A 26,764-nucleotide genomic window follows, 5' to 3' on the forward strand; every position below is an offset into this window, starting at 1 on the left:
TCCCAGGATATCCCTTACCAGCCCATTTAAACCATAACGTAGTTGAACTATAGCTTTCAAGAACATAGGCCAACCCTGTTATGTACTCACTGAACAACTCACCTAAGTGAGTCTCTTAAGAGGTCTCAATTTTGGGGCAGCTAGGTGGCGCAGTAGATAGAACATCAGCCCTGGAGTCAGGAGGAGCTGAGTTCGAATCCAGTCTCAGACCAGACACTTACTAGCTGTGTGACCCTGGGCAAGTCACTTAACCCTCAACTGTCTCACCAAAAAAAAAAAGTCTCCATTTGCTCATCTATAAAATGAGAGGGTTGGAGCAGATGATCTCTAAAGTCCCTTTCAACTGAAAAGCATAGATCCTGACCACTGTTCATAACACTTCGAAGGATAAATTATCTCTATGGAAGCAATATTTATAGCACTGTTTCTATGTAAAAATAGTAGGATTATAAATAACATGACTTCAGAGGTCATCTAGTGCTACCCCTCAGATAAGTGAAGTGAGGCCCTGAGAAGTTAGTGACTTTGCCCAAGGTCACATAGGTAGTAAGCATAACCAGGATTCAAATCACAGTCTTCCAGTTTCAAGAGGAACATTCTTTCCACTGCACCTTGTGAGGCCTTTCCAAGTTGCTGAGATTTGTCAGCATCCTTTGAGGACCCACCTTAACAATGAGGCATTTGGAAGAGAACCTTAGTTAAGGAAACTTAGCTAACTATTTTAATGATTTACAGTTATCCCTTACCCATCGTGGTTTTGATATATCATAGGTCAGCATGAGAAATTAAATGGGAATTTGGGGGGAGTTTTGCAGGAGCCACAGATGACGTGTGAAGGCCAGCAGACGACATGAAAAAGGTTTAAAAACTCAGAAATGCATAAAATATATGTGTAGCATTGTATTATATCAATATATTTTTATCTTTTAATACTGTAATAATTCAGACTTCTTCTCTGGTATGAAGAGAGTGCCAAAAACTTTTATGCAGATTTTCCAGATTGTGGAGGGCACTATGCCCCTAACCCTGTGATGTGGAAGAGGTAACTGTAATTCAGTCAGAATAAGAACATAGTATGGTTAAGAGTGCTGTATTTGCAGTTAGGAAACCTGGATTGAAACTCCATTTCTGATTCTTACTAGCTAAGTCAACTTGGGCAACTTATTTTACCTGAGTCTCAGTTTCTTCAAGTGCAAAATGGAATAATATATGTGGTACTTCATCAAGCTTTTGTGAGGCTCAATAATAATAATAATTACAACTAGCATTTACATAGGACTTTAAGGTTTGCAAAGCATTTTACGTATATTATCTCACTTTATCCTTACAACAACCCTTGGAAATGGGTATTGTTATTATTAAAACGGAGGCACAGACCGGTTAAGTGGCTTGCTCAGGGTCACACAGCTAATGAGTGATTTGAATTTGAATTTTGAATTTGAAAATTTGAATGCAGGTCTTTCCTGACTCCCAAGTCCACCATTCTCTCCACTGTGCCATCCAGCTTAGACAATATACACAAAGCACTTTGTAAACTCTGAAGTGCTATGTAAACATTAGTCATTGTCAATATCTACATTCAAAATATGCAAAATGAAAACACTTTTTGCCGGAAACATTAGTGTTTTGACTGAACATAGTTTAGTGATGTATTTTGTTTTGTTTCCAAATGAAAATTCCTATTTCTTATATTTTTAGGTAAATGGAAGATCTGGAGAACAATTTATTACAGACAAGAAAAGCACACAGAATAGAACAAATGGTGGCAAGATGGCTCCGACGATCTCGGGATAATTCACCCAGGTAAGGCTTAACAGAGATGTTATTTTATAAATGTTTTGCTCAGAGTTGGGATCACAACAATATCAAGCCATCTGAAGGTTTTGCTGCTTTTATATGCTCTTAAAATTTTTTTATCTCAGGTCTCCTTGTACCTCTTAAAGTTCGTCAGTAAGCATTTATTAAGTGTCTACTATATGCCAGGCACTGTGCTAAAAACACTGGGGATATAAAAAGAGGCAAAAGACAGTCCTTGCCCTCAAGGAGCTCACAATCTAATGGGGGAGACACCAAATATATACCCAAAAAACTATATACAGGATAAATAGGAAATGATGAACCGAGAGAAAACATGAGAATCAAGAGGTATTAGGAAAGGCTTCATGTAAAAGGTGGAATTTTAACTGGGATTTGAAGGAATACAGCGAAGCCAGGTAATAGGGATGAGGAAGAACATTGTAGGTAGGAGGGACAGTCATGGGGGTTGAATGGAGAAAATGCCCAGAGTTAAGAGGTGGAGTGTTTTATTCTGAGAACGGTGTCACTGATTTCACTGAGATTGGAAAGATAGGTTGGGGCCTGGTGGTGAAAGGCTTAACAGAGGAGTTTCTACTTTATTGTAGAGGTAATAAAAAGCCGCAGGACTTGATTGAAAATGAGAAGTCACATGGTCAGTTCTGCATGAAAGAAAATTACTTTGGCAGGAATGTGTAGGATGTCTGAATGGAGTGACATTGAGGCAGAAAGACCAATGAAGAGGCAGTTGCAAAAATGATAGTTGTGTGAGTTGAAAAAGGGGTTAGTTGCAAAAGATATTGTGGAAATAGAAAAGGCAAAAGTTAGCCACTGAATGAGTAATAATAAAAACTAACATTTATATGGTACTTTAAGGTTTGCAAAGCCCTTCCCATATATCATCTTGATTGATGCCTATAGAACCCCAGTGAGATAGGTGCTATTATTGTCCAATGAGTAAACTGAGGCTGAGAGAATTTATGTGATTTGCTCAGGGTCATAAGTATCTGAAACAGTATTTGAACTCAAGTCTTCCTGATTCTAACTCCAGTGCTTTCTCCACTATGGCTATGGGGTGAGGGAGAGTGAAGAGTGGAGGATAATGCCAAGGTTATGAACCTGAGGAGGCTGGAAGAAAGGTATTATCTTCAAGAAAAACAGGAAAGTAGGAAAGAAGGGAGAGCTTAGGGGGAAAAGATAGTGAATTTAGCTTGGTAGTTTGAGATGTCTCTAAGACCCTCTGAAATGCCTGGCACATAGTAGGCACTTATTAAATGTTTATTCATTGATTGACTGTCATTGGTGTTTTGGGCCTGAGCTCAGGGAAGAGACTTGGGGCCAGATATATAGATCAGTGAGTCGTCTACATGGCCATAATAGTTAAACCCAAAGGAACTGGAGAAGTTGCTCGGAGTATAGAAAAGGGCCTAAGGCAGAAAGTTGGGGAACACCCAGAGTTAGGAGGAGAGGAGACTGAGAGGAAGCAGTCAGGCAGATAAGAGGAGAGCCAGGAGAGAACAGGGTCACAAAAGCTCAGAGAGGACAGAGTATCCAGGAAGAGAGGGTGGTCAGCAGTTAAGCAACAGAGAGATAGAAAGGGATGAGGTCGACTGTCAGAACTAGAGTGGTGGCAGTGGAAAGGAGGGGACAGATGCAAGAGATATTCTGACCTGGAAAGACTTACGTGAACTGATGCCAGGTGAAGTGAGCAGAAGCCAGAGACCATCGTACACAGTAACAGCAACATTGTGAGATAATCAACTATGAATGACTTAGCTCTTCTCAGCAATACAATAATGCAAGACAATTCCAAAAGACTCAGAATGGAAAATACTATCCACATCCAGAGAAAGAACCATGGAGTCTGAATGCAGATCAAAGTGCATACTATTTTCACTTTTTTTGGTGGTTTTTTCCTTTGCCAAACTGTAATTTTTTTGCAAACTGTTTCTTCTTCCACAACATGACTAATATGGAAATAGGTCTTACATGATTGAATATATATAACCTATATCAAATTGCTTACCATCTTGGGGTGGGTTGCGGGGGGTGGTGCAGAAGGAAATGAGAAATTTGGAACTTGAATTTTATAAAAAAGTGTTTAAAATTGTCTTTACATGTAATTGGAAAAAATAAGATACTGTCGATTGGTAGGGGGGAAAAGAACAAAAAAAAAAGATATTCTGGAGGTAGAATTTGCAGGGCTTAACAACTCATAGGATGTGGTAGAAGAGGTGAAAGTAAAAAAAAAAACAACAAAAAACCACACTATAGATTTAGAGCCTGGATGGCCAGAAACCAGGAAGGTTAGAAAGGATAGGTTTTGGAGGGAAGATAAAAGCATGATTATGTATCCAAACAATTTGCTTTTTAACATCCCTTTCATGTATGTGTTGACTTTCGACAGCTCTTTTCTTCCTCCTGGACCCTTTTACTATTTCAGACAGTGTCTTCTACATCCTAAAATAAAAGCAGATAGATACTGATCTAATTTTACTGATGCAGAATGTTTGAATGCATTCAGTTTTGAATGGTGTTAATTTTCCTACTCAGATTCTCTGCCTTGTTTGCCAAAGAGAGAAATACAGCTTGTTCAAGTATTTCTGAAGTACCCATTTCTCTGAGGCAATCAAAAACTATTATCTTGTTTCCAAATCATTTTTAAAAAAATATTAAAGCCCTGTCCTTTTTCAGAAAAATAGAAGTGACATTATAGAAGAGTGTGGGCTTGGAGATAGTATCACAGACAAACCAGCTACATACATCACCCACACCTTAGGTAGCCCCAACCTTTTGTAATGTGGGCTGAGTCCCCGTTTCCCAGTTCCTCCCTTCAATGGCCCCCATGTATGACCTCCCTTCATTCAAGATCTGATGGAGGGCTTTGAACTAGGAGAAGACCATGGATGTTAATTACCTCTGAGGCAGTTGTTTGTTTGTGGTGGGGGAAGAGAGAGAGAGAAAATGTCTATATTCTTACGGCTTAATCTTTCTATGATATTAGGAAGCTAATAAAAATTATTAATAAGTTAAGTCCCCAACTGGGTTCACTTTGGTAAGATTCCAGGCGGAGTGGATCTTTGCACTCTGCTCACTTCTTTGCCTCTGCATAATGCCCTGCCATGTTGGCCCCTTCCATCATGATCCTCCTTCACAAACAATGAAAACACAACCAGGAACATCTAATGTCTGTTGGACACCCAGCAAATTCAAGCAACTTAACCAGAAATTGTAAATCAAACTTTAGAGAACAGATATGACCTTTGGGATCTGCGTCTGCCTCTTCAATTAGAGAGGGAGGAGAATGAATAATGAGAAATCTTACTTCATAGTCTGATATTTATTTTACCTGTCAAAGAAAAAATATATTAATATTGTACTCAGAGTTTTAGGCACAAATCTACCAAAAGCAATTTAATTTCCTAGGTCCAAGTATTTCTAGAATGGAGAAATGTCCAGACTGTCATGATCCTGCCCTTCCCCAAACCGTATATCCACATATATCTCTCTATCCAAAATGATTTCAGGTAACATTTATAGGAATCTTGAAGAAGGAAAACATCACAATATGTTAAAATGCAGTTTGGGGTTAACATTATAAAACAACAGTCACTTCTCAGTTTCTTCCTTGACCCCTACTCTCTGATTCTCCTGAAGTAAATCAAAGGAACCTCCTCTCTATGATCAATATCTTAACCTTGAATAGAAAAGAGGACAGTGTCTTTAGATGGGTAATGGCACTAACCACTTCAGCAGTGTGGAGGGGCAGTAAACTGATCTTGACAGGGTTAAGTTTGGTTATTAACCTTCTTTCTGGGACCATATAGCTTTTTCTACCCAAATCAGGTCAGCAAGCATTTATTAAGGCATTAAAGGAGATCAGGAAAGGTTTCCTGCAGAAGGAGATAGTCTACCTGAAACTTTGTAGGAAGTCAAGAGGTAGAGATGAGGCAGGAGAGGATTCCAGGCATGGGAGATAGCCAGTGAAAAAGAATGGAGTAAGAGGCAGAGAGTGTTGTTGAGAACAGCAAAGCGGTCAATGTCACTGGATCACAGAGTAAGGTAGAAGGCAGTAAGATGTAAAAAGACTGGAAAGGTAGGGAGGGGTCATGTTGTGAAGGGCTTTAAATGCCAAGTGGAAGATTTTATGTTTCATCCTGAAGGAAATGGGAAGCCACTGGGGTTTTATTGAGTAGGGTAGGGTGACATGGTCAGATCTGTGCTTTACTCACTTTGCTAAAGGGAAAAGTCTAGAAAGGGTTTTAAACTGAGTAAAATATTATTTCTTAACATTTTCGGTTAAACTAAAAAAGATGTTTTAAATATGCTTCCACACCTACTCTCGAATCCTTCCAGCTGTCCCATACTAGCTGCTTATCATGCAGAGCACATTTCTTCCAAGCTCAGGTCCCCAGACTCTAGGTACTCATTGCAAAATGCTGACCAGAACTGCTTTCTCTCTTGACTCCATTCATTTTCCAGGCTCAGCTTCTTCTCCTTTCACCGACCCAAAGTGAAACTCCCAAACTCCAGCTTCTTTGTGCTGTTGCCCTGGAGCTCTGCCCAGACTCTTGGGAGTCTCTGAGTCTCTCCTAGGACAAAAAGAAAACAACAGACTCTTTGAGACCACATTTCCCAAAAGCTAGTCTCTAAGAGCCTGTCTCAATGCAGACTTAAGAAGGTTTAGAATACCAAAGTCAGGATAGGAGAAGACAGAAATCTCCCTTAAATGCCACTTATTTTGCCAGGGGAAAAAGCCTGAGGTTAAGTCACAGCCCTCATCTTGAGGAGAAAGAAGGGGAGGGACCCTGCTGTCCAGGCACATGGTTCTGATCTAGCCCTTGAGCTCTACATTCCCTAAGTCAAAGACTTGGCATGTAGGTGTGGCTGCCGAAAGGGTTAGTCACAGTTCTGGGTGATGGCTCATGCTCCTAAGAAGTGACTGGTTCTGAGGATCTTAAACTTGTGTGACTTGGAGGCATGGTACCACAGGATAAAATCCAGCGCAAGGGAATGTATAGAGAGAAAGTGAACTGAGCAAGCTTTAATGAGGGGAGATACTAAATGAAGATGTGATAAGGGAAGATGGACATGGTGCCCTGGATGGAGTTAGGTAAAATAGAGTGGGTTTTTTTAGGGTTCTTATCTGAAGGCCCTGGGGGCAGGGAATAGAGAAGTTGGACCTGCATTGTAGGTCCAAGTTCAGGACTGCTGCTGACTTAGGCCTGGGGGAACATGAGGGAACATGGGAGAATTGGTAGTAAGTAGATATTTAAATTCCTTGCATATGAGCAAAGAGAACATCACCATTAGTACAGCTATTCCTCTGTCAGGGTAACTCAGGTGGTTTTTGGGTCCTGCCCTCCTTCATTTAGCAGGTAGGGGAGGCTACCATATTCCTCACCTCCTTTCTGTTTTACAAAAGACTGCTCCAACAGGAACAGTTTTAAAAATTGAAGCCAGAATTATCCTCATTATTGCTTGAGGAGAGAGAATTAATTGCAGGTTGTATTTAGATAACATCTAAGCTTCTTTTCATTCTATGATCCTAAACACTAGATCCCAAATGGGAATCAGTTGAATTTATATTTTCAGAGAGATAACTTGCCGGATTGAAAATACGATTAGAGAAGCCAGTACGTGACTTAGTGGCCAGACCCAGTCAATCTGGGCAGCTGGGTGGTGCAGTGGATAGAGCACTGGGCCTGAAGTTGGGAAGATTCATCTTCCTGAGTTCAAATGTGGCCTCAGACCTTTACTAGCTGTGTGACCCTGAGCAAGTCACTTAACCTCTCCAGTATCTTTGCCAAGAAAACCTCAAATGGGGTCACGAAGAGTCAGACATGACTGAACAACAAAATCAGTCAATATGAAGCACCTCTGTCCCCTCACTAAACAGGGAAAAATACAAGGTTTTCATTAGTGTCTGTATCAAGTGGAGTCATGTTCAGTCGTATCCCCAAATGGCCTGGAGATGTGGCTCCCAAGTCTTCTCTCAGAGACCACTAAACAGCTCAGATGGCTTTCCTTTTTTCTCTCCAAGTTTCTCCTCCCATTGCTTCCCACAATCAGTGTTGAGTTACTCTCTTTCAGTTCAGTCCCTGATCTGTATCCAAACCTGGGACCCTAGTTATCCCATTTACATCACAGGATTTAGTGTTTCTGTTCAGTCATTCATATTCAAGACCCCAGACATCCTCTTTTCTAGTTCTCTCATTTAATAGGTGAGAAGACCCTCAGAGATGGAAATTATTTGCCAACAATCTCACAGCTACTAAGTAGCAGAGCTGTAGTCCTTAATAGACTCTTAATTTAGTATACTTTGCATTGTGATGTGCTGTTCTGACTCCAGATCGATATGGACTATCTATATGAATTATAGATAATGCTGATATCTAGGTATTTTTGCACTCCCAGTGACAGACTCGGTAAAAATCCAGAATGAAAGCTTACTGACATAAGCATTTACTATATTGTGTTTTTAACTACCTCTTATTGGTAGGGAAGTTTAGTAAGATTGAGCATTATTCCAGCATAATATAGCAGTGATTCAATTGCTTTATTTCATTTCTTCCTAAACACTGCCACCACCACCCCAGGTAGCACCAAGGCCAGAATTCTGTGTGGCCTCAGGGTTCGTGTAGCCTTCTCTGGTTCATGGTCAGATGCAGGGGAGTGTACATCTAGAGAGAGGGAAAGGAACTTCAGAAGCTGTCTAGTGCAGCTCCTTCATTTTACAGATGAGGAAACTGAGGCTCAGAGAGGATTTGCTCAGCATCACACAGGTTGTAAGTATTAATCCTTTAACCACAGAGCCAGTATGCATTCCATGCTATCACCCTACCTCCCAGAAGGTTCTTGAGACCCTAAATGGGAGGGGAAGCAAGGGAATGCTGTATAGAGTAATGGTATTGTTTTAAGAACAAATTTGAGGAGCAGCTGGGTGGTGCAGTGGATAAGCTGCTGCCTTGGAGTCAGGAGGACCTGAGTTCAAATCCAACTTCAGACACATGATACTTTTTAGCTGTGTGACCCTGGGCAAGTCACTTAACCTCAATTGCCTTACCAAAAAAAAAAGGGGGGGGAAACAACTTTGAATGACTAAGTCATTTTAACTATTATAAATATCCAAATTAGCTACAAAAGACCTCTGAAGGAAGAGGCTATCTGTACCCAGTGAAAAAATCGATGAAGTCTAGAATGGTTTTACATATGTATATATATGTGTGTGTGTGTGTGTGTGTGTGTGTGTGTGTGTAGTATATATATGTGTGTGTGTATATATATATATATATATATATATATATATATATATATATGTAATGGTAGCCATCTCTAGAACAAGGAGTGGGGGAGGGAAGGAAAAAAAGAAAGTTACATGATAACTTTATAATATATTTAAGAGGAATAGCAGGTTATACATAAAATATATCTGCAGTTTCATGTGCAATCTTTTTTTTTATTCTACATGTTGTGGAAATGCTTCTTTCATTTCATAAATTAAAAAAATATATATTTTTTAAAAGCAGCACATGGATTCAAGGAATGAATAGACAAATTTTTCATACCTGACTTGTTGGATATTTCAAAATGGATGTCCTATAGTCATCCCAAACTTAAGCTATCTGAAAGAAAACTTCTTATCTTTCCTCCAAAATCCACCCTCTTCCAAAAGTCTTCTCTTTCTGTTCAGCCTATCGCCATCTTTTCAGTCACCCAGGTTTGAAACCTTGATGTCCTGCTCAGCTGCTTGCTTTATCCACCACACGTCCAATCACTTGGCAAATCTGGTCATTTCATGACTCACAATACCTCTCATTCATCCTCTTCTTTCCAGCCATAAAACCAACATCCTCATCATTTCTCACATGGACTATTGCTATAGCCTTCTGATTGGTCTCCCTTCTCTATTCTAATTCATCCTCTATATAACTGTCAAAATGATTTTCCTAAAGGATATGTCTAGCCATGCCCCTCCCCCTTCTACTTAATAAACTCCTATGATTCAACATGGCTAATATGGTAATATGTTTTGCATGACTGAACAAATCATAATTTTAGAAGTCATGGCTAGCATTATTTTCTTTTCCCTCTTCCTTATCATCAAACTGGATTTGAGAAAAATTCTGGTGAGAGCTAGTCAAATGGTCATGCTTCCTCTTCTCTCAACTTGAAATGTACAATTGATGTGAACAGAAATAACGTCTCCTCGTTTCAGGTTCATGCTCTCCAAATATCATCCAATCTAGATGCTGATGACTGTTCTGTTAAACATTAGAACATGCTCCTGCCTTCCTCGATGAGTTTAGTGCCTGGCTCACAGGCTTTCTCTCCTATTACTAGAGGACTCCAATAGAATGATCGATGCCCCTCAGATCTGAATTTCCGCAGTGCTCAATCTATACAATTCCCCTGTGACCTCCATTCCCTGTCCCCCTCAGTTCTTTTCCCAGACCATTACATTCTGCACTAGCTACACTCTTCCTGTTTCTCTATCTTGGCCTCTACTCCAAATCCCATGGCCCTTTGTCCTGTGGACAATCACCCCTTACTAAGCCCCAGCCTGGGATGCCTCCCACTATCGGCCTCCTTAGCTTAATTAGGAAGGAATAGAATGTTTACCTTGCTGCAGTGAAGGAAGGCCCAGTTGAGATGAGATAACATTCATTTGCAGTGAAATCAATCAGAGTGGTTTCTTAGTTTTCTCTGGCTTAGAAGTCATAACCAAACCCATTTGAATGTAAGCTCTCTAGGAGAAGAAATGTTTTGTTTTTGTTTTCTGAATCCAAGTGTTGAGCTTGGTGCCCTGTACAACGTAAGTGCTTAATTAATGCTTTTTGAATAATTTAATGCCCTATACAGAGAACCTGGTACAGAGGAAAGAATACTTGGCTAAAGAGAAAAAGAGACCTGTGTTCAGATCTTGCCTCTTGCTTAATAGGTGTTTGGCCATAAGCAAATCAGCGAAAATCTCTGAGCCTCAGTTTGCTCATCTGTAAAATGGCAATAATACCTATAGTACATTTCTTACAGTGTTGTTGTGAGGCTCACGAGAGGTCATTTATGTCAAAGTTTCTTATTTATTTTTTGCCTCATGAATGACTTTGATAGATTTTAACAGACTGATGAAGCCTACGGATCCCTTTTTAGAATACTGTATTTAAATATATAAGATAAATACAAAGGAAACCAATTATGTTGAAATAGTTATCAAAATATTTTTAAAAACAAGTTCATGTACCCCAGATTGAGGACCCCGATCTATGTAAAAGCATTTTGCAAGCTAAATTGTACATAAATGTCACCTATATGCCATACAATCTAGCCTTTTGGTTTGTTTTTATGGTATTAGCTGCTACTTAGGGCTTTGGGTTTGCAAAGTATTCATTTCTTTTTTAGGTGTTTTGACTTAAAAGTTAATCTGTCCCTGGTATGCAGTCATCGCTTGGTTATGTTTTTGTCACTGAGATATGTGTGTGTGTGTGTGTGTGTGTGTGTGTGTGTATAACCTATTTTTCTACCCAATGTTGCATTTTGTATCAAAAAGAGAACTCAGAGCAGCTAAAAACATTTTTAAATGTTATATTGAAAAAGTAATATTTATAGGGCAAGATTTAAAGAATGATGCCTTGGGTATGATTTGGTATCTTTCTCACTTCTCCTTGGCTGTCATCAAACACTAACATAACTGTGGTTCTCAACCTTCCCTTCCTGTTCCCCCCAAGACTGTAGTAGATTGCTGCTTTTGAATTGCTCCAAGTTGGTTCTTGTCAAAATCGCTATAAAACAACTAAGTGTCAAGGCTTTATTTGGCCTTCCTAGATTTTCTGACCAGTTAGAAAGTTCCTCTTCTCTACTCCTTAGGCCTTTTCCCAGGGCTCTTTCTGTGATCAGAAACCAGAAAGGGGGTAGGGGAGGAGAGAACATTCATATTTCATCTTGATATTTTCTAGTGTAAAACCCAAAGAATTGCTTTTTCCTTTATTACAAGAGGATTTTTTTTCCTTTCTCTTAATCTTTCTTAACATGTTGCCATTTGATGCTCTCCGACTCACAGTTAGGAACTAAATTGAAAATTGTAAACTCAGATCTTTTGATTTATCCTGCTTTCTTTTAATGAGCTTGGAAGTACCCTAATTTATTATGCCATAACTTTTAAAGTGTGTTTTCAATAATGTGACAAGGTTCTTTAAACTGAAATACAAAATTTATAGATAACATGGTATAATTCAAACACAAATTGTTGCATTCCTGAATACCTCATCCTGGATGTCCTACTACCACATGCAGGTTAAGTGGAAAATTATCCCACTGGAGGCAGCCAAGTAGTTCAGGGGATAGAGCACTAGACCTAGAATCAGGAAGACCGTAGTTCAAATTTAGTCTCAGACACTTCTGGGCAAGTCACTTAACCTCTGTCTGCCTCAGTTTTCTCATCTATGTGGGTATAATAAGAGCACCTACCTTCTAGGATTGTTGTAAGGATGAAACGTGGTATTTGTGAAGTGCTTAGCACAGTCCCTTCTTTCTTTCCCATTGCAATTGAACACATCCCATCTCAGTTAATGTAACTAACAAGATCACCTTGATATTGGGTGAGAACATCTCCAGTTACAAAATCAGTAACTCCAAGGTGTAAAACAGGTGTAAACAATTTCTAGATACCGCGATTGAATTAATCAATAGTAAACTAGGTATCTGAAAGTCCTTAATCAGTTTGGAAGGAATGAAATGCTTTGCCTTTGTACTCCACCTCAACATTACTTTCTGTCTCTCTAATTAGGGGGTGGGGTCATCAACTCAATCCTGCTATTTAAGGAGAGGCCTCAGCGCAGACATCTCATTTCTTAGCTGGCTGTGCTGCTTTGGAACTTCTCTGGAGACTTCTCCACCAAACCTCCTGAGTTGGGTACCTTCCCCCCACTTTCAGATTCCTTTTGTGTGTTGTTTTCCCCCATTAGATTGTAAGTTCCTTGAGGGCAGGGACTGGTTTTTTTTCCTTTTTTCATGTTTGTATGCCGGGGCTAAACACAATGCCTGATATGTAATGGGTGATTAATAAATGTTTATTGACTATTGAATGTGATAATACATAGACTATATTTGGATTTGTTGAAAGGAATCAGCCACACCTTGTGAGGTTTGGATAAAAACAGCAAGCTGGTTTGGAATCAGGCTAACATAATGGTCCCCTCCCTTGAAGAGGGATTGGGGCTGAGGGGATGTTTCAGTTTCTTTCCCCTACCGTTAACCAGAGGAAAATCTTCCAAAGAGTTGGAGGATTTAGACTTCCCATTGACAATGGTAGCAGAGTCCCAATTTATGATCAGTGTCCTGAAAACATACCAGATACAGATGAAGAAAGAAAACTTTAGAACTCTTGAAGAGTTTCAATCCATGGAGCCCAGCCAATAACCGCACCCAGCCCAGGGGTGTACTTCATGAGGACTCCAGGAAGGGAGAAAGACCTTCTATCTGATCAGGAGCCAAGAGTCTACCCTTTGGCCACATGAGCTTTAAGTCTGCATCTCTTCTCCCCTGGATTCCCTTCATGTATCTGTAGGAAAGTATATCCCAGACTTTTGGGGAATGTTTTGGCACCAAATGTTATATTATTTTAGTCAATATTGTTGTAGTTCAGTCATGTCTGATTTTTTGTGATTCCATGGACAATACCATACCAGGTCCTTCTGTCCTCCACTATCTCCTGAACTGTGTCTAAACTCATGTTTGTTGCTTCCATGACACTCTCTGTCCATGTCATCCTCTGACATCCCCTTCTCCTTTTGCCTTCAATCTTTCCCAGCATCAGAGTCTTTTTTAATGAGTCCTATCTTCTCATTATGTGGCGAAAGTATTTAAGCTTCAGCTTCAGTATTTGTCCTTCCAATAAATTGAGTGTTGACTGATTTTGATCTCCTTGCTTTCCAAGGAACTCTCAAAAGTCTTCTCTAGCACCACAGTTTGAAAGAGATGAGTCTATGGTGCTCAGCTTTCCTTATAGTCCAACTCTCACAGTCATACATTACAGCTGGAAAACACATCTTTTTCTCAATGGACCATTGTCAACAAGGTGATGTCTCTGTTTTTTAGTATGCTGTCCAGATTTGCCATAGCTTTCCTTGGCAAGGAGCAAGCATCTTTTAATTTCATGGCTACAGTTGCCATCTGTAGTGAACTCAGCCTCAAAATATAAAATCTAACACTGCTTCCATTTCTCCTCCCTCTGTTCGCCAGGAAGTGATGGGACCAGATGCCATGATCTTAGTGTTTTTTTGTATTTTTTTTAAATGGGGCAATGGGATTAAGTGACTTGTCCAGGGCCACACAGCTAGTAAGTGTTATGTGTCTGAGGTCAGATTTGAATTAGTGCTTTTGATGTTAAGTTTCAAGCCAGCTTTTATGCTCTTCTCTTTGACTTTCATCAAGAGGCTTCACAATTCTTCTTTTCTTTCTGCCATCAGAGGCTTCCAAATTCTAATTAACTCTAATTAACATTAATGATATCACCTGAAAGTAATTTGTGATTATAGCAGTGGAAGCTCGCAGTACTAGAGAACCCCCTGACTCCTCATAGTTACCCCAAAGACTCAAGGTGAGGAGTAGCCAACTACCCTCTGGGACTGACCTGCCCTGAATAAGTAAGAGTTGAGAGATTCAGTGCTAGACATCAAAAACCAAACTTCATCTCTTCTCAAACCTGCTCTTCTTCCTTTGAACGTTCCTATTTCCATCATTAGTGCCAATAATTGTGCCTTCCAGATGGAAGACATTCAAGATGTTATGATCAAAATTAAGGCAAACTGAAGCACAAAGTTCTGAGTACATTCAATTTATTGGTAAGGCAATTACCAATAAAAGGGAGTTTTAGCTCCTCAGTAACAACAACCCTTTCTTCCATCTTGTTGCTATGGAAAGCTCATTGATGGTGTCCACCAACATTACTAGTTGATACCACAGTGATAACAGACCAGATTTTCTTTTCTTTTTTAGAGTATTTTTTTTCCAATTACATGTTAAGACGAAATTTTAATATTTTTTAAAATTTGAGTTCCAAATTTTCTCCTCCCTCCCTTTCCCCCTCCCTAAGACAGTAAACAGTTTGATATAACTTATGTATGTGCAATCATGTAAAATGTATTAGTCATGTTGTGAAAGAAGAAACAGAATGAAAGGAAAAAAACAGGAAAAAATAACATGAAAATTGTATCTTCAATCTGTATTCAGACTCCACCAGTTCTTTCTCTGGAGGTGAATAGCATTTTTTATCATGAGTCTTTTGGAATTGTCTTAGACCATTTCTGAGAAGAACTAAGATATTCATAGCTGGTCATCATGCAATGTTGCTGTTACTATATACAATGTTTCCTGGTTCTGCTCACTTCACTTTGCATCAGTTCATGTAAGTCTTTCTGAAAGCATCCTTGCTCATCATTTCTTATAGTATCCCATTCCATTCACATAAGACAACTTGTTCAGCCATTCCCAATTGATGGGCATCCCCTCAGTTTCCAATTCTTTGTAACCACAAAAAGAGCTGCTATGAATATTTTTGTACAAATAGATCCTTTCCCCCCTTTTTGTTTTTGCTTCTCTTTGGGATCCAGAACTAGTAGTAGTATTGCTGGATCAAAGGCTAGGCACAGTTTTGTAGTCCTTTGGACATAGTTCCAAATTGCTCCTCAGAATGGATGGATTAGTTCACAACTCCATCAACAATGCATTAATGTCTCAATTTTCCCAGATTGCCTCCAACAGTTATCATTTTTCTTTTCTGTCATATTAGCCAGCCTGATGGTTGTGAGATGGTACCTCAGAGTTGTTTTAATTTGCATTTCTGTAGTCAATAGTGATTTAGAGCATTTTTTTTCACATGACTATAGATAGCTTTGATTTCTTCATCTGAAAACTGCCTGTTCATATCCTTTGACCATTTATCAATTGAGGAGTGACTTGTGTTCTTATAAATTTGACTTAGTTTCTCTATATATTTGAGAAATGAGACCTTTTATCAGAGACACTTGCTGTAAAAAATTGTTTCCCAGCTTTCTGCTTTCCTTCTAATCTTGGTTGCATTGGTCTTGTTTGTACAAAACCTTTTTAATTCAATATAATCAAAATTATCCACACTTTGCATCTCATATTGCTCTCTCTGTCTCTTGTTTGGCCATAAGTTCTTTCTTTATCCATAGATCTGACCAGTAAACTATTTCTTGATCTCCTAATTTGCTTATGATATCACCATTTATGTGTAAATCATATACCCATTTGGACTTTATCTTGGTATACGGTGTAAGACATTGAGAACAGACTTTCTTGAAGGACAGTCAGTGTTTCAGAGATAACAGACCAGACTCCCTGACATCCACCTGCAACCTTCGAGAATAACAGATTTCTTTGACACAAGAATAGAATAGAACATTGGTTAGCAGAAAACTGAACTTCTAAACTTACTTAACTCAGAAAAGAAAGTTGAACTTATGAACTTAACTCAGAGGCAAAGAAACATTGACTTAGGCAGTGTACAAGATGTTGGCAGAGATACAGAACAGAATCAGTTACCAAAATGGAGAAAAATATCAATTTAATTTTCTCAAAGAGATGTCAGGACTAGAGATCTCAGCTTAGAAGTAGCAGTTGAAATTGTGAGTTGAATTAACTTGCCAAGGAAAGACAGAGAGAATAGAGAAGAAAGCTAAGGACTTAACCTAAAATTAATGTCATTTTCAGAATAGTTTTTTAGGATGGTAAATGAATCTGTACTTTTCCATTATAAAAATATAGGAGAATAACATCAGTTTTATAGTGTAAGCAGTAAATTCAGGATAAAATATGAAGTTAGATGACTACTTATTGATATTTATTGAGTACTTTGAATATGAAAATGCTATCACAAACATCATTTCCTCTAACTGTATACCTACATAATCCTTTATCAACTAAAATTAAAATTAATAAAGACTATTTAACAAATAGTAAAATAAAATAAAGTTAAAAGTATAGCCTTCTTTGGGAAAAAAATGTAAGACAGTGATTTATCTGGATCCCCAGTTTTTTGATAAATACTAAATAAATTGATTCATCATAATTTAGCCTCATCAAAGATGTGACTTGTCCAGACAATTGAAATTTAGCCCTTAAGGCACAAAATTATTATTATTTTAGATCTAAATATTTCTGAAGTATATTACATGCCTCCTTGCATTATTTGAACACAATGTCAGTTAATCAAATAGCATTTATTTTTTGTTAATTTATTTTGAATTATCAACAATCACTTTCATAAGTTTTTGAGTTTTAAATTTTTCTCTCCGTCCCTTCCCTAGACAGCACACAATCTGATAGAGGCTATACATATACATTCCTATTAAACATTTTCACATTAGTGATGTAAGAATTAGAACCAATAGGAGGAACCATCAGAAAGAGGAAACAAAACAAAACAGAAGAAAAAAAATAGCGAATAGTATGCTTCAATCTGCATTCATACTCCATAGTTCTTTCTTTGGATGTGGATAGCATTTTCCATCATGAGGCCTTTGGAGATGTCTTAGATCCTTGTATTGCTGAGACCATTTTTCAATTGGGGCATGACTTATATTCTTATAAATTTGACTCAGTTCTCTATATATTTTAGAAATTAGGCTTTTATCAGAGACAGTGGTTGTAAAAATTCTTTCCCTGTTTTCTGCTTCCCTCCTAATCTTGGATTCATTGGCTTTGTGCAAAAACTTTTCAATTTAATGTAATCAAAATTATCTGTTTTGCATTTCATAATGTTCTCTATCTGTTGTTTGGTCATAAATTCTTCCTTTCTCCATAGATCTGAAAGGTAAACTATTCCTTGCTCTTCTAGTTTTCTTATAGTATCAGTCTTTATAACTAAATCTGTACCCATTTTGACTTTATTTTGGTATGGCTATAAAATGTTGGTCTATATCAGTTTCTGCCATACATTTTTCCAGTTTTCCCAGCAGTTTTTTACCAAATAGTGAGTTCTTATCGCAGAATCTGGGGTCTTCTATTAGCTCCCTCCCTTTTCTTTTCCCTTTCTACTTTCTATAGGATAAGTTAGATTTCTATACCTAACTGATTATACTATTTCCTCTTTGAACCAAATCTGATGAGAGTAAGATTCAAACAATTGCTCATCTCCCTCCCTTTTTTCTCTCTACTGTATTTGATTTTTGTGTCTTTTTACCATTTAGATTTTTTTACCATCCCATCAAAGTCAACTTAAACTCACACCCTCTGTCTAAATATACACCCTTTTAAACGGCATAATGACATTACAACTCTCAAGAGTTACAAGTGTCTGGGGCAGCTAGGAGGCACAGTGGAGTTGATACTTACTAGTTGTGTGACCCTGGGCAAATCACTTAACCCTGTTGCCTAGCCAAAAAAAAGTTACAAGTGTCATCTTCCCTTGTAGGGCTGTAAACAGTTTGCCCTTATTAATAATGTTTTTTTTTCTTTCCTGTTTACCTTTTTATGCTTCTCTTGAGTCTTGTATTTGAAGGTCAAATTTTCTGTTGAGTTCTGGAGTCTTTTCATCAAGGTTTGGAAGTCCCCTGTTTCTTTGAATATCCATCTCCTCCCCCGAAAGATTATGCTCAGTTTCACTGGGGAATTGATCCTTGGTTGTAATCCAAGCTCCTTTGCCTTATGGAATATTGTATTCCACGCCCTTCGATCTTTTAATGTAGAAGCTGCAAGGTCCTACATAATCCTGACTGTGATTCCATGATATTTAAATTGTTTCTTTCTGATCTGGTGGTTTTAGAATTTAGCTACTATATTCTTTGGCGTTTTCAATTTGGGATCTCTTTTGGGAGGTGATAGGTGGATTTTTCGATGATTAATTTACTTTCTGGTTCTAGGGACCTCAGGGCAGTTTTCTTTGATTTCCTCAAGGATGTTGTCCAGGCTCTTTTTTTAGTCATTGTTTTCAGGTAGACCAACAATTTTTAAATTGTCTCTCCTGGATCTATTTTCCAGGTCATTTGTTTTACCAATGAGGTATTTTATGTTTTCATCTATTCATTCTTCTGTTTCTGTTTGACTGATTTCTCGTTCTCATAGAGTCATTAGCTTCCACTTGCCCAATTCTAATTTTTAAGCAATTGTTTTCTTCTATTTGATTTTGTACTGCCTTTTCAGTTTGGCCCATTTTACTTTTTAAGGAGTTCTCTTCTGTGAGTTTTTGTGCCTCTTTTTCCATTTGGCCAATTCTACTTTTTAAGGACTTGTTTTCTGCAGTTAATTTTTGTCCTTCCTTTTCCAAGCTGTTGATTCTCTCTTGCATGCCTCTCATTTCTTTTCCCAAATTTTCTTCTACCTCTCTTATTTGACTTTTAAAATCCTTCTTGAGCTCTTTCAAGAAGGCTTTTTGGGCTTGAAACCAGTTCACATTCCCCTTTGATGTTTCAGGTGTGAGTATATTGATAATGTTGTCCTCTTCTGAATTTGTGCCTTGATCCTCCCTTTCCTAAAAATAAGAATCTATGGTCATTTTCTGTTTCTGCTTTTTGTTCATGGTATTTGCCTATTTCCTGACTTTAAAAAAAATGTTGAAAAAAAATGTTGAGTTCTCCTGCTGGAGTGAAGGGGGCACTTACCCAAGCTTCTTTCCTTGCTCAGCTGGACCTTGCACAGGGATGTTTCTCTGCTGGTGGATTTCTGTCAACCTGGAAGCTTTGCCTTCTAGAGTTGTGCTTCCCAAAGTTGTGCTGAGGCGCCAGGGATTTTGCTGTTGAAGAAAGCCATCACCTGTGGTGGTTTTCTGAGCTGGTGTCTACTGGTTCCCCTGCCTGTATTGAGGCTCTTGGCCCCTGCTCAGGGGGCAGGGCAGGGAGGGGGGTCTTGGTGTTGACACTAGCCTGCTCCACCAACCTGGGTCTCAGGATGTCCCCTGGTGTATTGACGTGGGGCTTGCCACTGGCTTGCTGGGCTGCCTCCAGTCCTGTACTGCTCTCCCCACCCCACCCCCACAGAGTTAATCCCCCAAGCTTCCTGGGCTGTGCCCTGTCTTTTGGTTGGCTCCCAGTTTTTCCTGGGTTAATATTTTCTGGCCTTTCAGAGGTCAGTGAGGGAGGGGAAGAGCAATTAACTTCTTACTCCACCATCTTTCTTTTTATACCAATGGTAAATATTTTACTGAAGGATGTAATACAGAGAAAAGAACGCTGGTCTTGGGGTCCGAAGGCCTGAGATAGAGTTCCAGCCCTGATACTTGCTATGTGGTGTGGGCAAATCTTTCAGCCTTTGACCAGATATTTTATAACCCAAAGCCCTAGGATACTATTTGAAATGTAGCTCAAGCCTGTCTTAGTGTGGATCTCTTGAAAATGACTTCAGATTCAAGGCACACTTTGGATCAGCATCCATTCGAAACTACAGCTCACAAACCTCAATTTTTTTTATCAGAAAAACAAGAGGATGTGCTAGTTCAAGGCAAAAAGATGTTTAAGGAAATAGCAGTGAAATCAATGGCCATGTAGATACTCCCTCCTCCTTCAATGTACCCATCTCTCACAGATTACTCCATCACTAGTAGGAGAACAAACACGTATGCAGGGAATACATGCAGGGAACCTGTGTGGAAAAGATACAAAGGCAGGAAAAACACATGACCAGGAAACATGTCCAAGCAGGGTATCTCACATGTCGATGGTTGTGACCCTGCTAGAGCCCCCATGTGCCTCCAGTGATGCTTCTTGTAGATCCTGGCCTGATGATATCACTGGGCTATGAGTTGCCTTCTCTGCTTCTGAAAATTCTACAGCCCCCTCCTGATCTATTCTCTCTCTTGCACTGTCATCTGCTGGTAGTGTGCTGAATTACAGCCCACGTACGGCCTTCGAGAGGAGGGGGAATTTTGGTTCTTTTAGCTCATAACCCCAGGTGGGTTGTCTCATTGACCTACTAAACCTCTCTCCCCCTAAGGCCTTAGGCATTATGTATGTGTTTTTAATTACATTGCTTTTGCCTGAGCTATAACTCCTTGAATTTACCTAATCTTTGAGCTAAGGTCAGAAATTTCTTTCATTTACAATCTCATTCTCTAGGTCATTAAAATTATTCATCTGATTTCACTGAAAGTGGCTGCTGGGATTTAGAGGTCGGTGACCTTTGTCTTTCTTTCCTGCCTGCTATGAAGTCATAGCTCCCCTTACAGGAAAAATTAATAATAAAAAAAGTATAGTTAAGCACAACTACTAGAGAAGTTTCTTAATTTCTAGATATATTCATTAGTTTTTAACCAAAGTTAAGTGGCCTTACTTTAAGGAGATCACTTATTAAAAGGAGTCATGACTAGAGACAGGTAATAATACTGAGAGAAACAGGAAATTGTATCTGTCAAACTAGAAAAAGTATAAAAACTCAAAAAGTGTAAGAGCCTGCGACCATTTAGTGTAGGGACAGATAGCCCTTTAGACTATCATTGATTGGCTATTCTACATGCTTTGATAATCAGTGAGTATCCTGACATATCAAGGAAAAGTTAAATTATTTTCAATATTTTCTGTTTTAAAAGTCTACGAAGTATTTAAAGTCACTTTAAAATTACTTGTAGAAGTAATTGTGCTAATTAAGGGAATATGATTCCATCATATTCTGTTGCTTTTATGTGAATTTTTCTATTTTATCTTTTCAGATTACATGTAAAAACAATTTTTAACATTCATTTTTTAAAATTTTGAATTCCAAATTCTCTCCCTTCTTCCCCTTTTCTTGAGAAGGCAAACAATTTTATATAGATTATAGATGTATAGTAATGCAAAATATATTTCCATATTAGCCATGTTGTGAAAAAAAACAGACTGCATTTGATCTGCATTCAAACTCCAATTTTTTCTCGAGTTGGATAGCCCTTTTCGTCATAAGTCCTTCAGAATTGTCTTGGATCATTGTATTGCTAAGAATAGCTAAGTCATTCACAGTTGATCATCATGCAATATTGCCGTTACTGTATACAATGTTCTCTTGGTTCTGCTCCCTTCACTTTGTAACATCAGTTCATGTAAGTCTTTCCAGGTTTTTCTGAAAGCATCCTGCTTGTTATTTTTTATAGCACAGTAGTATTCTACCATGATCATGTACCACAACTTATGTTCAGCCATTTCCCAACTGATGGTTATCCCTTCAATTTTCAATTTTTTGCCATCACAAAAAAGAGCTATTATAAATATTTTTGTACATATAAGACCTTTTCCTTTAAAAAAATTCTCTTTAGAATACACACCTAGTAGTGTTATTGCTGGGTTAAAGGGTATGCAGTTTTATAAGCCCTTTGGCCATAGTTCCAAATTGTTCTCCAAAATGGTGGGATCAATTCACAACTCCACCAACAGTGCATTAAGTGTCCCAATTTTTCCACATCCCTCTAACATTTGTCATTTTCCTTTTCTGTCATGTTAACCAATCTGATGAGTGTGAGGTGATAACCTCAGAGTTGTTCCAATTTGCATTTCCCTAATCAATAGTGAGGGACAGTTGGTAATGCAGTACATAGAGCACTGGACATGAAATCAAGAAGACCTGAGTTCAAATATGACCTCAGACACTTACTGGCTGTGTGACCCTGGGCAAGTCACTTAACACTTATTTGCCTCAGTTCCTCAACTGTAACTGTGGAGAAGGAAATGGTAAACCAGTCCAGTATCCTGCCAAGAAAAACCCCATGGACAAGTCCATAGAGGGTAATGAAGATTCAGACATGACTGAACAACAACAAATCAGTAGTGATTTAGAGCATTTTTCATGACTATAGATAGCTTTGACTTCTACTGAAAACTGTTCATATTCTTTGCTTATCAATTGGGGAATGACTCATATTCCTATAAATTTGATTCAGTTCTCTGTGTATTTGAGAAATAAATAAAGCTATGGTATCACCCTTTATATTTATATCATATTCTATTATGATGTAATGATAATTACCCAAGAGGCTAAAGCAGTCACCCTATTCCTCTCTATTAAGGGACCTGGACCTATATATATTGGTTGTGGGTTCGCATCTGGGGAGTCTGACCAGGGGTATCACCCTTTACATCATATCCTATTGTGATGTAACAATAATTACCCAAGAGGCTAAAGTAGTCACCCTATTCCTCTCTATTAAGGGACCTGGACATACATATATTGACTTGTGGGCTGACCAGTAAAAAGAAAAGAGGCACCCAGAACTTGGTGCCAGGACCCACTGCTGTAGCCACATCACTGAAACAAGATGGTGAAGGTCGGAATCAATGGATTTGGCCGTATTGGGCGTCTGGTGACTAGGGCTGCAGTCACCTCACAGAAAGTGGACATTGTGGCCATTAATGACCCCTTCCTTGATGTTAACTACATGGTTTATCTGTTCCAATATGATTCCACCCATGGCAAGTTCAAGGGCATTGTCAAGGCTGAGAATGGAAAACTGGTGATCAATGGAAAAGCCATTACCATCTTCCAGGAGCGAGATCCCACCAATATTAAGTGGGGAGATGCTGGCGCTACTTATGTGGTAGAGTCCACTGGTGTCTTTACCACCATGGAAAAGGCTGAGACTCATTTGAAGGGGGGAGCTAAGCGGGTCATTATCTCTGCCCCTTCTGCTGATGCCCCTATGTTCGTGATGGGAGTGAACCATGATAAATATAATAATTCCCTTAAGATTGTCAGTAATGCCTCTTGCACTACCAACTGCTTGGCGCCCCTGGCCAAGGTCATTCATGATAAGTTTGGCATTGTGGAAGGACTCATGACCACAGTCCATTCCACTACTGCTACCCAGAAGACAGTAGATGGCCCCTCTGGCAAGCAGTGGCGAGATGGACGTGGTGCTGGCCAAAACATCATACCTGCTTCCACTGGTGCTGCTAAAGCTGTAGGCAAGGTTATACCTGCGCTAAATGGGAAGCTCACAGGTATGGCCTTTCGTGTTCCTACTCCCGACGTATCTGTTGTGGATCTGACCTGTCGCCTAGAGAAACCTGCCAAATATGATGATATCAAGAAGACAATAAAGGAGGCAGCAGAGGGACCCTTAAAGGGCATCATGGGGTACACAGAGGACCAAGTTGTATCTACTGACTTTGTCACTGATACCCACTCTTCTGTCTTTGATGCCGGTGCTGGTATTGCCCTCAATGACCATTTTGTGAAGCTCATTTCCTGGTATGACAACGAGTATGGTTATAGCAACCGTGTAATAGACCTCATGACCTACATGGCCACCAAGGAGTAAAGTGGAAAGCCATAGATCTTCATCCCCAATCAAAAGAGAAGTTCTAACACTGGGGAACCCGCATCCCTAAACTATTTCCTTTTATTGGGCATCCTATGCCCCCTTCACAGTCCTTGCCCCAAAGCACCCCTGTAATGGGGCGTGAAGCATTGAGTTCTATATTATGTACCATCAATAAAGTCACCATATTCAATGCAAAAAAAAAAATAGACAGGCTCTTTTGTCTAGTTATTACTTTTTGGCTTTTTATATCTCTACCTTAGTCTTAGGGAAAATTACTCAAAGCTCTTTTGGCTTATGTCAAGGGCTGTCCTGAAGTGGGCAGTAGAAAGGTATTCAGTTGTGGTTCAGTTGTATCTGACTCTTTGTGACCCCATTTGGAGTTTTCTTAGCAAAGATACTGGAGTAGTTTGCCATTTCCTTCTCCAGCTCATTTTACAGATAAGGAAACTGAGGCAAACAGGGTTAAGTGACTTGCCCAGGGTCCTTCAGCTATTAAGTGTATGAATCCAGATTTGGACTCACAAAGATGAGTGTTTCCTGACTTCAGGCCTAACATTCTATCCACTGTGCCACCTAGCTGCCCCAAATCTAGTGTGACACAGCTATATATTACTTTGATCCAAAACCAATGCTAAATATAAAGGACAAGCACTAATTAACAGAAAAACTTAAAACAAGCAGCAGCCAAAGCATAACTTCTTATATTTTTCCAAAAGGTGTCCGATGCTCAAAACATCACGACGTGATGAAGATTTCAGGACTGCTAAATAGGCATTTTACATTCCCCTTCAGTTCTCTACCTTCACAACACTTCCCTCCAACAACTGAAACCAAACAGGGCTCGTTCTCCAACTGTGGTTATCTTCTAAAGAAGCACTACCTCCTGAAGTTCACTTGGCACCGACTGAGGACCCAGGATGGACCTCATTAGACCTCACAAGATTGCTACCAAGGGAAAAAAAAAAAAGATTGCAATCAGGGTTAAATATGCGCATTTTGGGATCCCTGTTTGATCACCTGTGTCCAGGGGAAAGAATATGAATCACAGGAAGCAGTCTTTGAGATCCAGCCTCATTTACAAGCAGTTCAAGATTTTTTCTTTCTTTCTTTCTTTCTTTCTTTCTTTCTTTCTTTCTTTCTTTCTTTCTTTCTTTCTTTCTTTCTTTCTTTCAGAGGCAATTGGGGTTAAGTGACTTGCCCAGGGTCACACAGCTAGTAAGTGTTACGTGTCTGAGGTCAGATTTGAACTCAGGTCCTCCTGACTCCAGGGCTGGTACTTTATCCATTGCGCCACCTAGCTGCCCCAAGATTTTTCTTGGGAAGCTCGGGAAAGGGTGGGAATATTTGCCACACCTTGAGTTGAAGAAAAAGGCACTGAAAGCCCACTTAATATTCCTTGCTTTCTGGCTTAGTGACCCATCCTATTTGAGTTAGCTTTTTAAAAAATTTTTGAATTAATTTATTTTTAGTTTTCAACATTCACTTCCAGAAGCTTAAATTTTCTCCGCTTCACTCTCCTCCCCCATCCCCAAGATGATGTGCAATCTGATATAGGCTCTACGTATACAATCTTATTAAACATATTTTCACATTAGTCATATAAAGAAGAATCGGAACCAATGGGAGGAACCACAAGAGAGCAGAAACAAAAAAGCAAATAGTATGCTTCGATCTGCATTCAGACTCCACAGTTCTTTCTCTGTGTGTGGATAGCATTTTCCATCATGAGTCATTTGGAGTTGTCTTAGATCCTTGCATTGATGAGAAGAGATATGTCTATTGAAGTCAGTCATCACACAACATGGCTGTTAACTGTATTCTCCTGGTTCTGAGTTAGCTTTGACACAGCCTCTCCTCCCCATTCCACTTTCACTTATCACAGGATTGGGATCCAGCAGACCACTCAGGGTCCAAAACAATATTTCTTTCAGAGGCAAGCACATGTTTCCTTGGAAGTGGCCAAGGCAATTCAGTTCATTCTCTAGGCCCATCCACTACCCCCCTAACCCCCTCCCCACCCCACCAGTGCCTTACCAAGAGCAGATCTTCAGTAAATATTCGTTACATGAATTAGTTTGGGAATTTACTATGTGAAGTACTTCATCTACATTTGTAAAGTGCTTAGTGTACTGCCTGGCATTGATAGGTGCTCTTTCCCTTCCTCTTCCCTTCCCCACAATATCAGATGAATAAGCCATTACTATAATAGCAGAACACTGTCCATGCAGAATGCAGGCTATATCCACAGGCACAGCTGGTTTCACCATTTTTTGACTGCATTAATGGACCAAATTAGTGGGAGAAAATAGTGCCATCAGCTGGATTGTTTTTTGTGTTTTTTAAATTCAGTTGACTAAGCTTAACTGATTATGTTGAGTTTTTCCAGTGACGTTTCCTATCATAGGGCTCTCTTGGACAGGTAATCCTTTCCTCATTTGGATTCCTTTGATTTCTCTTAAACTGCTCTCACTATACCTCACTTATTCATCTTTGTCTCGTGATTCTGCTATTCCACAAGGCCTGTCCTACTGTTACCATGTGGAATTGAAGTTGGATGGATAAGTCTTAGGGCAATTATTGAAGCTTGGACAGGTCTGTCCATAGTCACACAGGTAGGAAGTATGAAAGGTGGGATTTCAACCCAGGTCTTCCTGACTGTAACACTCTATTCACTACTGCTTCTTGGCACCCTTTAGTATAAGGAGACATTGGAGTTTAAAAGCGTCATACTTT

The 26,764-nt window shown here is 39.2% G+C and overlaps 1 protein-coding gene and 1 pseudogene across 1 annotated transcript in view; both read left to right on the forward strand.

The window, feature by feature from the left end:
- FRMPD1 (FERM and PDZ domain containing 1) overlaps positions 1-26,764 on the forward strand; it is a 250,376-nt gene that overhangs the window by 168,124 nt on the left and 55,488 nt on the right. The window contains 1 exon segment of the mRNA XM_078153041.1: positions 1,699-1,803. Within this exon segment, the coding sequence (XP_078009167.1) occupies positions 1,703-1,803 (101 nt within the window). The 5' untranslated portion in view covers positions 1,699-1,702.
- Positions 22,825-24,218, forward strand: LOC110220483 (glyceraldehyde-3-phosphate dehydrogenase pseudogene; annotated as a pseudogene).

This window comes from Phascolarctos cinereus, unplaced genomic scaffold, assembly GCF_003287225.1.
Source record: "Phascolarctos cinereus isolate Bilbo 61053 unplaced genomic scaffold, phaCin_HiC Scaffold_4;HRSCAF=312, whole genome shotgun sequence".
In the NCBI taxonomy this organism is placed as follows: Eukaryota; Metazoa; Chordata; class Mammalia; order Diprotodontia; family Phascolarctidae; genus Phascolarctos; species Phascolarctos cinereus.